General features: G+C 42.1%; 1 protein-coding gene across 1 annotated transcript in view; it reads right to left on the bottom strand.

Annotated features, from left to right (window-relative positions):
• The window catches only part of FRAS1 (Fraser extracellular matrix complex subunit 1), a 535,710-nt gene that overhangs the window by 122,993 nt on the left and 400,270 nt on the right, over positions 1-12,447 (bottom strand). The window contains exons 33-35 of the mRNA XM_010845896.1: positions 7,834-7,948; positions 5,404-5,541; positions 2,820-2,852 (exon numbers count right to left, since the gene is read on the bottom strand). Of these exons, the coding sequence (XP_010844198.1) occupies positions 2,820-2,852; positions 5,404-5,541; positions 7,834-7,948 (286 nt within the window). The remainder of the gene's footprint in view (positions 1-2,819; positions 2,853-5,403; positions 5,542-7,833; positions 7,949-12,447) is intronic.

The following is a 12,447-nucleotide window of genomic DNA, read 5'->3' as shown; positions in this document are numbered from 1 at the left end:
GAGCTGACTCATTTGAAAAGACCCTGATGCTGGGAAAGATTGAAGGTGAGAGGAGAAGGGGATGACAGAAGATAAGATGGTTGGATGCATCACCGACTCAATGGACAGGAGTTTGAATAAACTCTGGGAATTGGTGATGGACAGGGAGGCCTGGCGTGCTGCAGTCCACGGGGTTGCAAAGAGTTGGACACAACTGAACGACTGAACTGAACTGAAGAAACAACTCATTCATTTAAGTTTTATCATGAGATAGCAGCATTCAGACATATCTGACACTCCACTTCTGATTTTAGTTCTCTTGTTATTTCCATATCTGCAGTTACTTCCTCCACTAAAGTCTCAACCCCCTGAAAGTCATTCAAGAAGGTTGGAATGAACTTTCTTCAAACACCTGTAAATGTTGCTATTTTGACCTCTTCCTACAAATGAATGTTCTTAATGACATCTAGAATGGTGAATCCCTTCCAGAAGGTTGTCAATATATTTTGCCCAGATCCATCACAGGAATCCCTATCTATGTTAACCATAGCATCACAAATTGTGTATGTTACATAATAAGATGGAAAGTCAAAATTACTCCTTGATCTATGGGTTGCAGAATGGATGCTATGCTAACAGGTGTGAACACAACATTAATCTCATTGTACATCTCCATCAGAGCTCTTGGGCACCAGATATACTGTCAATAAGAAGCAATATTTTGAAACAAATCATTTATCCCCAAGTAGTAGATCTCAAGACTGAGCTTAAAATACTCAGCAAGCCATGTTGTACACAGATTTGCTGTCATCCAGGCTTTGTTGTTACATATATAGAGCACAGATGGAGTAGATTCAGTACCTAATTCTTAAGGGCTCTAGGATTTTTGGAATGGTAAATAAGCATTGGTTTCAATTTAAAGTCACCAGCTGTATTAGCCTTTAACAATACAGCCTGTCCTTTGAAGCCAGGGACTGACTTCTCCTCTATAGCTATGAAAGTCCTAGATAGCATCTTCTTCTAGAGCAAGGCTGTTTCACCTACACTGAAAATTTGTTCTTCAGTGTCACCACCTTCATGAATTAGCCAAGCTAGATCTTCTGGACAACTTGCTGCAGCTTTTATATCAGCACTTGTAGCTTTACCTTGTACTTTCATGTTATTAAGATGGCTTCTTTCCTTAATCCCATGAATCAACCTCTGCTAGCTTCAAACTTTTCTTCTGTAGCTTCTCACCTCTCTTAGCTTTCACAGAATTGAGAGTTAGGATCTTGTACTGGATTAAACTTTAGCTTAAGGGAATGTTGTGGCTGGTTTAATCTTCTACCCAGGCCATTAAGACTTTTTTTCCTATCAGCAACAAGGCTGCTTTGCTTTCTTATCATTTGTATGTTCATTGGAGTAGCACTTTTAATTTCCTTCAAGAACTTTTCTGTCGCATTCACAACTTGGCTGTTTGGCACAAGAGACCTAGCTTTTAGCCTATTTTAGCTTTTGACATTCTTTCCTTACTAAGCTTAATTATTTCTAGTTTTTAATTTAAAGTGAGAGATGTGTGACTCTTTCTTTCACTTGAACACTTAGAGGTCATTGTAGGGTTATTAATTGGTTTAACTTCAATATTGTTGGGTCTCAGGAAATATGGAGGCCCCAAGAGAAGGAGAGCGATGGAGGAATGGCCAGTTGGTGTGACAGACAGAACACAGACATTTATTAAGCTTACTGTCTTATATCAGCAAGTTCCTGGTGTCCCCAAAACAATCACAATATTAACATCAAAGATCACCCATCACAGATCACCATAACAAATACAATAATAATGAAAAAGTTTGAAATGTTGAATGAATGATCAAAATGCAATAGAGACAGGAAGTAAGAAATGCTTCTAGAAAAATGGCACTGAAAAACTTGTTCTATGCTGGGGTGCCACAAACCTTCAATTTATAAAAAATGCAATATCTGTGAAGCACAAAAAAGTGCAATAAAGTGAGGCAGGCATGTATGTGCCAATCACTATTTTGGGAACTCTATGCATGAGTGCTGGAGAAGGCAATGGCACCCCACTCCAGTACTCTTGCCTGGAAAATCCCATGGATGGAGGAGCCTGGTGGGCTGCAGTCCATGGGGTCACGAAAAGTTGGACACGACTGAACGACTTCGCTTTCACTTCTCACTTTCATGCATTGGAGGGGGAAATGGCAACCCACTCCAGTGTTCTTGCCTGGAGAATCCCAGGGACGGGGGAGCCTGGTGGGCTGCCCTCTGTGGGGTCGCACAGAGTCGGACACGACTGAAGGGACTTAGCAGCAGCAGCAGCATGTGTGTGTGCTAAGTCACTTCAGTCATGTTTGACTCTGTGAAACCCTATGAACTGTAGCCTGCCAGGCTCCTCTGTCCATGGAATTCTCCAGACAAGAATACTGGAGTGGGTTGTCATGCCCTCCTCCAGGGTTTGGAAGCTCTACACATATATAATTATTATTTATTATCCCCATTGATGGATAAGGCATGGAGGCACAGAAAGGTTAAGAAACTTTCATAAAGCAGGCTGAACCTGAGACAGACTGGATTCAAAGTCTGAGATCTTAACCATTATTACTTCTTTTTAATAAATAATCGAACAAGTTGAAATTGGGCTTAAAGAACACTAATCTTTCGTATCCTTGGTGGAGATTTTCCCTATAAATATGAAGTTGAGCTATCACTATCTAACTAGCATGTGATTATTTTAGAAGAAACTTGTGTTATGTAACTTTTAAATAGCTCTTAGAAAATAGCTAAAGTAACAATGAAGAGAGCAAAAAGAAGGTTTCTTAAAAGATTGTGGTTAAAATTTTTACCTGTGAAGTGGAATTTCACCGATTCTGGGAGACCTGAGAGAACAGGAGACAGAAAATCATTATATTGAACATCTGGGGGCCACAAATGGATGGAAAAAGTAAAATATATTAGGAGAGAAGTTAGAAAAATAAATTATCATGGTTTAAGGGGGGCTTCTCTGATGGCTCAAACGGCAAAAAATCTGTCTGCAACCTGGGTTCAATCCCTGGGTCAGTAAGATCCCCTACGGACTGGATACCCACTCCAGTGTTCTTGCCTCATGGACAGAGGAACCTGGTGAGCTACGGTCCATGGGGTTTAAGGAAAGAGCACCAGATTGTTTGCTAACATTATGTTGAATTTAATGATGCCAATACTAATTTTAAGTAACAAAAAGAACCACAGAGTGGAATAATTTTATATCACAGCAGTTAGAGTGATTTATAATAGATTCATTCAGGTCCCATTTTACCAGTACATAAAATCCTACAAATCAGTAAATGTGGGTAATGTCATATATTACTGACAAGGCTTGCTGGTGGGTCAGTTTCACTGTAGAATTGAGTGATGCCTGGGACATTGATCTACACACTGTAACAGCGTGAGAGATTTATCTCGTGGCATTTATCCCATAGATTATACAGGATACAACTCTGCTCTCCCTAAAAAGGCTCCAGAAACACAGGTGAATATAGTGGATTCAGAAATAACTTCAACCCGGGCTGACATGTTGTCTTTTCCTCTAATCCCTGGATAACCTGAGTTTCTTGTAAAAAGTAGGTCTTATAAAGTTGGGGTTAGAGGATCATGAAACATTTTCACTGGCTGTGAGGTATCTAGCTAGGAAACACTGGGGATTAGAGAAGGAAATGGCAACCCACTCCAGTATTTTTGCCTGGGAAAATCCCACGGACAGAGGAGTCTGGCGGGTTACAGTCCATGGGGTCTCGAGGAGTCGGACATGACTTAGTGACTAAACACACACACAAACACTGAGGATACTTCTTAGAGAAGAGGTTTATCCCAGTGCTTAGGGATTTTCAATCTGAGTTAATTATCTTCTGGACAATTCCATCTATATAAATAGTGGCAAATATTACTTTAAAACTTTGCCATACTATAAAACATAACTCTGAAACTATTCAACCCGTGTTCAACTCACCATTAGAAATCACCAACTGTTCTGCATGATTCAAGCTACTATACCAATTATATACTCTATATTAATTGTGTTGAAAGTGTGAAAGTGTTAGTTGCTCAGTCATGTCCTACTCTTTGCGACCCCATGGCCTGTAGCTCAACCGGCTCCCCGTCCATGAGATTTCCCAGTCAAGAATACTGGAGTAGGTTGCCATGCCCTCTTCTAGGGGATCTACCCAACCCAGGGATTGAACCCTGGTGTCCCACATTGCACGCAGATGCTTTACCTCTGAGCCACAAAGGACATAACATCTTAAAGATCATAAAGAAACAGGCTTCAGGATTTTTAGAGGCATTCCAAAGCAGAGAAGTGTCAAGGCTGACCAAAAAGTTCATCTGGGCTTTTCCATAAGATGGTGTGGAAAAATCTGAATGAATTTCTTGGCCATCCCAGTATCTAGGGGAAGAGACTTAAAACTTGGCAGCTTTGAATACTCGGTCAAAGGGAGACATAAGGGGGTGGCAAGGATTAAGGCTGTCTTGACTTAATGGAAGGGCATACACTTGCTTGAATTAGAAATGGGAGTTATTCTCTTGGCCAACTTTTTCTTTTTTTAAAAGGTATTTTTTGTCAAATCCTGGTTTTAATCCCAAAAGGTGCCTGCATGGGATCCTTATCACTAGATTCCTCTCACACATGCCCATCTGCCATGGCCTCCTCTTCAAATCTTCTCTCTTCACTGCAGTCAAAGAGTTCCTTATGAAAAGCCAGCCCTCTGTATCTTAAAACCTCCACCAGGTTCTTCTTGTTCCTGGGATAAAGCTCCGTGTCTCTGCAGGCTCACAGGGCCCCTGCCCTCTCTCTTCCCATCCAGGTTCATCCCCACTCTGCTCAACCCTCCACATTCCAGACACAAAGACTTTTTTCAGTCCCCAGAAAGTCACATTCTCTCTCTCCCAGGGCCTCTGCACAGGGCTGCATGTCCTTCTTTCCAGAATGTTCTCCCAAAGATCCCAACACACACTCAGCCTAGTTAGCTCCTACTCACCCCTCCACCATCAAGACCTCCCTGAGGCAGCCTCCAGTGTACCCTTAGTCTAGGTCAGACTTGCTACATCCAGTTCCTTATCTTTAGCCTGCATATCTTAGCCTTCCGAATCTTTTATCTCAGCCTGCGATTGAACATCCCTTACTGAGGGATGAACTTTCTTCCTTATTTTTAGAGCACTTATCTCAGCCTGCAATTAAACCTCCCTTAGTGAGAATATTTCTCAAATTTTGTCTCTATACCTAGATCCCCAAACTTGCCAAGATGCCTTTTTTTGCTCACCACTAGCTCTCCAAGGCCTCATTCAGGCCTGGCCATTTAGGAGACACAAAATAAAGATTTATTGAAAGTATGCCATGAAGCTTCACAGAGAGCAGTTTGGGCACCTCAAAATAGAGGGGAATAAAAGCATTACCAGCAAAGGAGAAGGCCCTGATCTCCTGGAGGTGGGGGGCTGCAGTGGGAGGACGGTACATGATGTTGCCCTGGTTAACGTCTTCCTGGGAGAAATACCGGATGGGAGAGTGAGGCTGGTCCCTGTGTTCGATGATGCCTGAAAAGAAAGAGAGTCTGCATGAGCATCAACAGTAATTCTGAAGGCTGACAATAATTAGAGACATAAAGCTGCCTTTTCTACTGGTGGAAGTCATCCTTCAGGAACAATTGCTCTCGAGTTGTTCTTGGCATACTATTCCCTGGTTATTCAAGAAAGGGGTAACTCTGAAACCCAAATACTCTTGCCTAGGATTCGTTGCAGGCTTCCTGGGTAGCTCAGCTGGTAAAGAAATCGCCTGCAATGCAGGAGACCCTGGTTCAATCCCTGGGTTGGGAAATTCCCCTGGAGAAGGGACAGGCTACCCACTCCGGTATTCTTGGGCTTCCCTGGTGGCTCAGATGGTAAAGAATTCATCTACAATGCGGGAGACCTGGGTTCGATCCCTGGGTTGGGAAGATCCCCTGGAGGAATGGCAATCCACTCCAGTATTCTTGCTTGGAGAATCCCAGTGGATAGAGGAGCCTGGTGGGCTACAGTCGATGGGGTCACAAAGAGTTGAACACAACTGAGAGACTAAGCACAGCACAGCACAGGATTCATTGCTCACAAACAATAGTAAGATGCAAACTACTGCCCTCTAATGTAGCTTAGACCAGGGAGATCCTCACAAGTCATAGACAATGAATGGTAATTATGAGATTCTCTCAATTAAATTCAAGTTCAAAGGTGAAAGTTGCTCCAAAATGGCACAAACTCCTGGTGAGGCTGTAAAGACTGTTTTTCAATCCACTTTCTTTCCTTCAGAAACTCCATAGTCTCTGTGATGATTTCTGGCAACAATAACGTGGATCTTGATTATTCAAAGAACTGGATTACCTTTAAGTTACAAATGTCTTAGGGGCTGAAGATATGCCTGTGGTTTCTAAATTTCACAGGTACAGAACTGATGGGCTTCCCTGGTGGTTCAGCTGGTAAAGAATCTACCTGCAATGTGGGAGACCTAGGTTTGATCCCTGTGTTGGGAAGATCCCCTTGGAGAAGGGAATGGCTAACCCACTCTAGTATTCTGGCCTGGAGAATTCATCTGGGTGACCGATAACGCTACTGTAAATATATTTGTTTTTTTTGAAGCTCACAGGGTATTAATATGTAGGAGCACTATGTAAACTTAAAGAAGTCATAAACAGTATTTATTCCCTTGGTTAAAAAGAAAGAGGAGGAGTAACTTATCCACCTGAGGGAAAACTGAGTTTGTGTGGGTCAGCCCCCCCGGGTTGTCTGGCAGAGCTCCTTGTTCTTTGTGGTTGTTCGGTGCTAAGTTGTGTCTGACTTTGCAACCCTATGGACTGCAGCACCAGGCTCCTCTGTCCTCCCCTATCTCCTGGAATTTGTTCAAATTCATGCTCATTGAGTCGCTGATGCTCTCATCTCTGATGAAGATGATCTCATCCTCTGCTGCCCTCTTCTTTTGCCTTCAGTCTTTCCCAGCATCAGGGTCTTTTCCAATGAGTAGACTCTGCATCAGGTAGCCAAAGTACTTGAGCATCAGCTTCAGCATCAGTCCTTCCAATGAACATTTAGGGTTGCTTTCCTTTAGGATGGACTGGTTGGATCTCCTTGCAGTCCAAGGGACTCTCAAGAGTCTTCTTCAGTACCACAGGTTGAAAGCATCAGTTCTTTGGTGCTCAGCTTTCTTTGCGGTCCAACTGTCACTTCCGTATGCGACTAGTGGAAAAACCACAGCTTTGACTATGTGGACCTTTGTCAGTAAAGTGATACCTCTGCTTTTTAGTACACTGTCTAGGTTTGTCATAGATTTTCTTCCAAGGAACAAGCGTCTTTTAATTTCATGGTTGCAGTCACCATCTGCAGTGATTTTGGAGCCCAAGAAAATAAAGTCTGTCACTGTTTCCATTGTTTCCCCATCTATTTGCCATGAAGTGATGGGACTGTATACCATGATCTTAGTTTGTCCTTAGCACATGCTGACTCTGTTCCACTCTCTTAATGAGAGCCTCACCAAGGCAGGCTCTGTCCCTACAGGTGTGCTTAGATCTGTCCAGCTGTGCCTGCACATGGGGGTGGGAGGGAAGCTCAAAGAGTGATGAAGTTATTTGTACACTGTGCTCTCCAGTACCGCTCTGTCAGTACCAAAGCTGACACATTCATCTCCACCTGTCCGACCATAGTGTCTCCCTCTCAACTGGCTCTAAACTCAGAGGTGATGAATAACTGTTACTCCTTAAATCCTCAACAAGTAGAAGAAGACAGAATTCCAGCGCTTTGAGGGCTGGTCAAAAATAGAAGACAAAGAGCATCACTCAAAAGATCGCTTACTGCCTGTCTTACCTTGATTTGGATGCAGCGGTAGAGTGATGTTGTATATTAGCTTTCTGCTTGGCCTCTCAGAGTTTACGAAGGAGAGAGAATGGGGCTGAATCACAGTCAGGCCATCTTCCCGAGCCTACACAAAATTTGAGAGGGAAGAAGAAAAAAATGGCATGATGAAAACAAAAGCCAGAGGCAAAAACAAAACCCATTAAAAAAAAAAAAAAACAAGTGTTACATCTCTTTTAGAATTTGTCTAGCAGGCTTTCCGGTTCGTACCGGAAAGACCCTAGAAGAAAAAAAAAAAAAAAAAACTTTTTCTGGGTTTTTTAATTCATCACAGAGAGCAAAATTTTCTCTGAGAGTTCAAAAGAAGGATTGGTTCTCCCACATTGCAGACTTGTCCCTGCCTTAAGCATCTCACGGGGTTACAGAGCTCTCTTCGGGTCTTGCACCTGACCCTTCTCTCCCCTGCCCTTGGCCTCCTGGGTTTATGCCCGCACATGCTGTGGGAGTCCCAGTATGATCACTTATTCCTGGTTAGAGCTCACAGCGGTACATGTTTGGAAATAAACTATCACAGTTGGTGATTCTACTGTTCACAGCTGGATCCTTACAGCTCTATTCCTCTAATTTAATGGGCTAAGATGGTATCTGGTGAGAATTTCTCCCAACCCCCCAGCTTGCTGACGGGAACTGTGATGCATTCTTTTCTTTAACTTTGATGGTTTCCAGTGGCTAAAGATGAACTTGCCTCAAATGCCAAAGAAGCTCACCATTGGAGTTCAGAGGTTTAAAGAGCTACGTGTTTATTAAAGCTTATAGAAATAGTATTTCCCTTTGTCTCCATTGTACTGTTCTAAAGAACCAGATATTGCTTTCCACTTCTACCTTTCAGGACCCAATGAAGGAGTCAAGTGAAATTAATTGGAAAGTCAATGTGTGTATAGCTCTCACTATCCATTCGCCTGTGTGGGTTCACAACCCATTAACAGTGACAACATTAAAAAAGACAGAGAGATTCAGAATTCCATGACCAGGCTTAACAGAGATTTGGGAACAGCAGCAGAAACGTACTGGAGAGGAATTGAAAAGGAGAGTGAACATGGGCCCTTTGCCTAGGTCACATATTGATACTAAAACAGAACAAAAATATCTGGTTCATCACAGGCTCTTTCTAATTGACCCCTGAAGGGTTAGAGTTTGACATGCTCTCCTGCTCCTTCATACTGTTCATAGACTCACTGGAAAAGACCTTGATGCTGGGAAAGATTGAGGGAGAGAGGAGAAGGGGACAATAGAGAATGAGATGGTTGGATGGCAACACCGTCAGTTTGGGCAAACTCCAGGAGATCGTGAAGGACAGAGAAGCCTGATGTGCTGCAGTCCATGGGGTCACAGAGTTGAACATGACTGAGCGACTGAACAACAAACTGCTCTTCCAAGCTCTGCTACTTTCAGAAGGAATTTCCCATCTAGGAAAGGAATAAGAAGGGCTCAGGAAGTCTCATGGAGGAGGGCATGGTGTTCTTCCTTTTAACCATGAAAAGACTGAAGGTTCCAGTTATTTTGTAATTGTCCCCAAGCCATACTTGTCCTGGGGAGAGGCAGCACTTGCAGGCTAGGACAACCCCTCTAGTACAGAGTCATATTTCAAGTCATTGCTCAGGTCTGGAATGTAATGAGCAAGAAAAATCAGAATTGCAAATAGCAGCTGGCCTCTCTAAAATAAAACGGGGAAGGGCAACACAAGAAAAATACATACCCTATGCAAGGTGTTTACAGCCCATGCATGTGTGCACACATCTGTAAACACATACACATGTAGGCACAGATACGTGGACCAAGAGTGTAGGCTGAGCGCACTGTTCAATACCGTTTGCCAACTTTTACTCTCAAAACCATCAGAATAACTGAACATTCTCAAGGTATTATGGGATATTTTTGAAAATCTAGATGTCCCTAAAACAATAAAGTGATAGGAAAAGAGAATTACTATGAACACAGAATAATGGAAAAGAGAAATGCATTATAGCCAAGAAAGCAGACATTTTATTACAGAATTTATTGATATAATTTCTTTACTAACAGAAATAGACACTAAGTAGAAAAAGCAAGGACTTGATTCTCTCAAGAAAGCAATATTGAGGTGGAGGTACATCAAAGCATAATCAATTTTAATATTGGCTATTTGGAATGTTCAATATTTATCAATGAAACAGTAAGAAATATGAGATTAAATTTCATGGAAATCATTATAGAAGATACTTTTCTATTAAACTATCTGTCAGCATAAGAAGATTACAGAATAATGGCTTTCATAATACCCATATTACCTCTGAATACATCCAGAATCCAATCACTTCTCCCCACGACATTGCCACCACCCTGCGGGGAGCTAGATCCCACACCTGGCCTCCCACCATGGCCTCCCACCTGCTCTCTCTCTCTCTCCTCAAGAGTCTACTTCCACACAGCCGCCAGTGGATGCCTTTAAAAAGGCCATTAGGCCTCTGCTCAACACCCTGCAATGGCTTTCCATGTTACTCAGAATAAAGTTAAGTCCCTCCAGTGGTCTGTGTGGCTGGATACAATCTGTTCCCCTAATCTACACCGCCCTCCACCCCAATAACTTTGCACATCTGCATTCATGCAGATTCTTCTTGCTTTGTACTCACTTTAATCCGGCCAGACTGATTTCCTTGCTGTTTATCTAAGCATGCTCCTAGCCTGATGCCTCTAAATGCATGGTTCCCTGGGTCAGGAATCCCCTTTCCTAAGGGATTTGCACAGCTCTCTCTCTTCCTCATCTCCTGCAAATCCTTCTTTAAATGTCATTGTCCTGACAACTTTTTACAACCTAGGTCTTCCCTGCTACATTTCCAATCCTCTTGACTCTGATCTACTTTTACTTTTATAATAATGGTTCTCCTTAACATGCTACATGAGAGTTATTTATTTTGTTTATAACTTATTGTCTATTCATTTAAACTCCATGAGAACACGGTTTTAGTTTGTTCATGGATCTCAAACACCGAGTGTACAGTACATGGGAGTGCTTGATAAAAATTAACATAATGTTGTAAATCAACTATATTCCAATAAAAAAAGAATACAGTCTGTATTATGTGATCACTCAATCTCCAATGTCTTCCACAGAATTTGGCATAAATTAGGGGCCCAAAAGTGTTTGTGATTGAATAACTGAATGAATGGAGAGGTAGACGCTTACCCTTAAACACATACATGAATATACCATATATGAATTTAGCATATGCATTCATAATGTGTCTACCAAATATGTACAAAACTTGTGCGGCTAGGTGAACCCAAATCGCTGAATTGAGAATGCACTTTCGTCACAGATTAGTTTGTATGTCCTACAGTAATGGCCCTAATTAACGTCAAAAGAAATATAAACCATGTATATTTTAAGAAATGAAACGATAGCCTGATCACATTTTTTAGACTAATTACATTTAGTAGATCACATTTAGTAGACATTTAGTAGCCTGATTACATTTAGTAGACTAATCTCTGTGATACACTAAATTACACAGGATAGACCTAACTTGAGACTCTCAAGGTTAAGTGTGTTTAAAAGTTGTTAGAGGTTCCCAGCCACAGAGCGAGAGTGACGCCATCTTCATGGCTCCTGGCCCATTTATTTTCCTTCTAAACTCAAAATAACACTGCATTAGCATTTGGCAAGAAATGTGTATGCACATTTTTCTTTACACTTTAGAGAAAATTCTGATCCAAGTTCCTCTAGTCAGAATGATGAATTATAGACTTTCTAGTGTTGCTGAATTATGATTTCTTTGAATTATGGTTTATGGTGGAAATGCCAATACGAGCTATTCATTAAATACTTTCTGTTTCCCCTTTTATGTCTATGTCACGTCCCAGACCCATAATTTCTAAAACTCTACCTGCTATCTTTGTTGCGATTCAGGGCTGCTGCACCACTTTGGAGTGTAATTATGTGGACGCTAACTAAAATGTGGATCTCTGATGATTCATTGACAAGGACTTCGTGCTTGTGGCTCTGTCTAGAAGAGGGGTTCTGGCATTACATGTCCTGTAGATATAGGGTTATGGTGGAATTGCTAATTGTCTCAACTAAGCTTCATGCACTAATTTAGCTGTCACCTTGCTTCAAACTTTTCCATGTGTCCACACTCCTTCCTGCACAAAGCCCCTCTGTGATCCAGCTCACAGACCTCCACACCCCTAGTCTCCTCCACCTCTCTGATGTCCCCAGTCCTACTGAACTGCTGGCAATTTTCCCAACAATCATATTGTCTCTCTCCTCTGGGTCTTCATATGTGTTCCTTCTATGCTTGGTGATGCCCTTTGCCCTCACCTCTCAAATCTTTCCAACCTGTTCCCCCATCCCCAGTCTTTTTGAATATTTGCTACTTGTCTTTCTGGAGTCAGCATAGACATCACTTTTACCAGGAAACTTTTATAATAGAAGTGAAAGTTGCTCAGTCATGCCTGACTCTTTGCGACCCCATGGACTGTATCAGATCAGATCAGATCAGTCGCTCAGTCGTGTCTGACTCTTTGTGACCCCATGAATCGCAGCACGCCAGGCCTCCCTGTCCATCACCAACTCCCAGAGTTCACTCA

This window comes from Bison bison, unplaced genomic scaffold (assembly GCF_000754665.1).
Source record: "Bison bison bison isolate TAMUID 2011002044 unplaced genomic scaffold, Bison_UMD1.0 scf7180017864228, whole genome shotgun sequence".
In the NCBI taxonomy this organism is placed as follows: Eukaryota; Metazoa; Chordata; class Mammalia; order Artiodactyla; family Bovidae; genus Bison; species Bison bison.
Note: the sequence above shows the minus strand (reverse complement) of the source record. Positions and strands in the feature narration are given on the sequence as shown.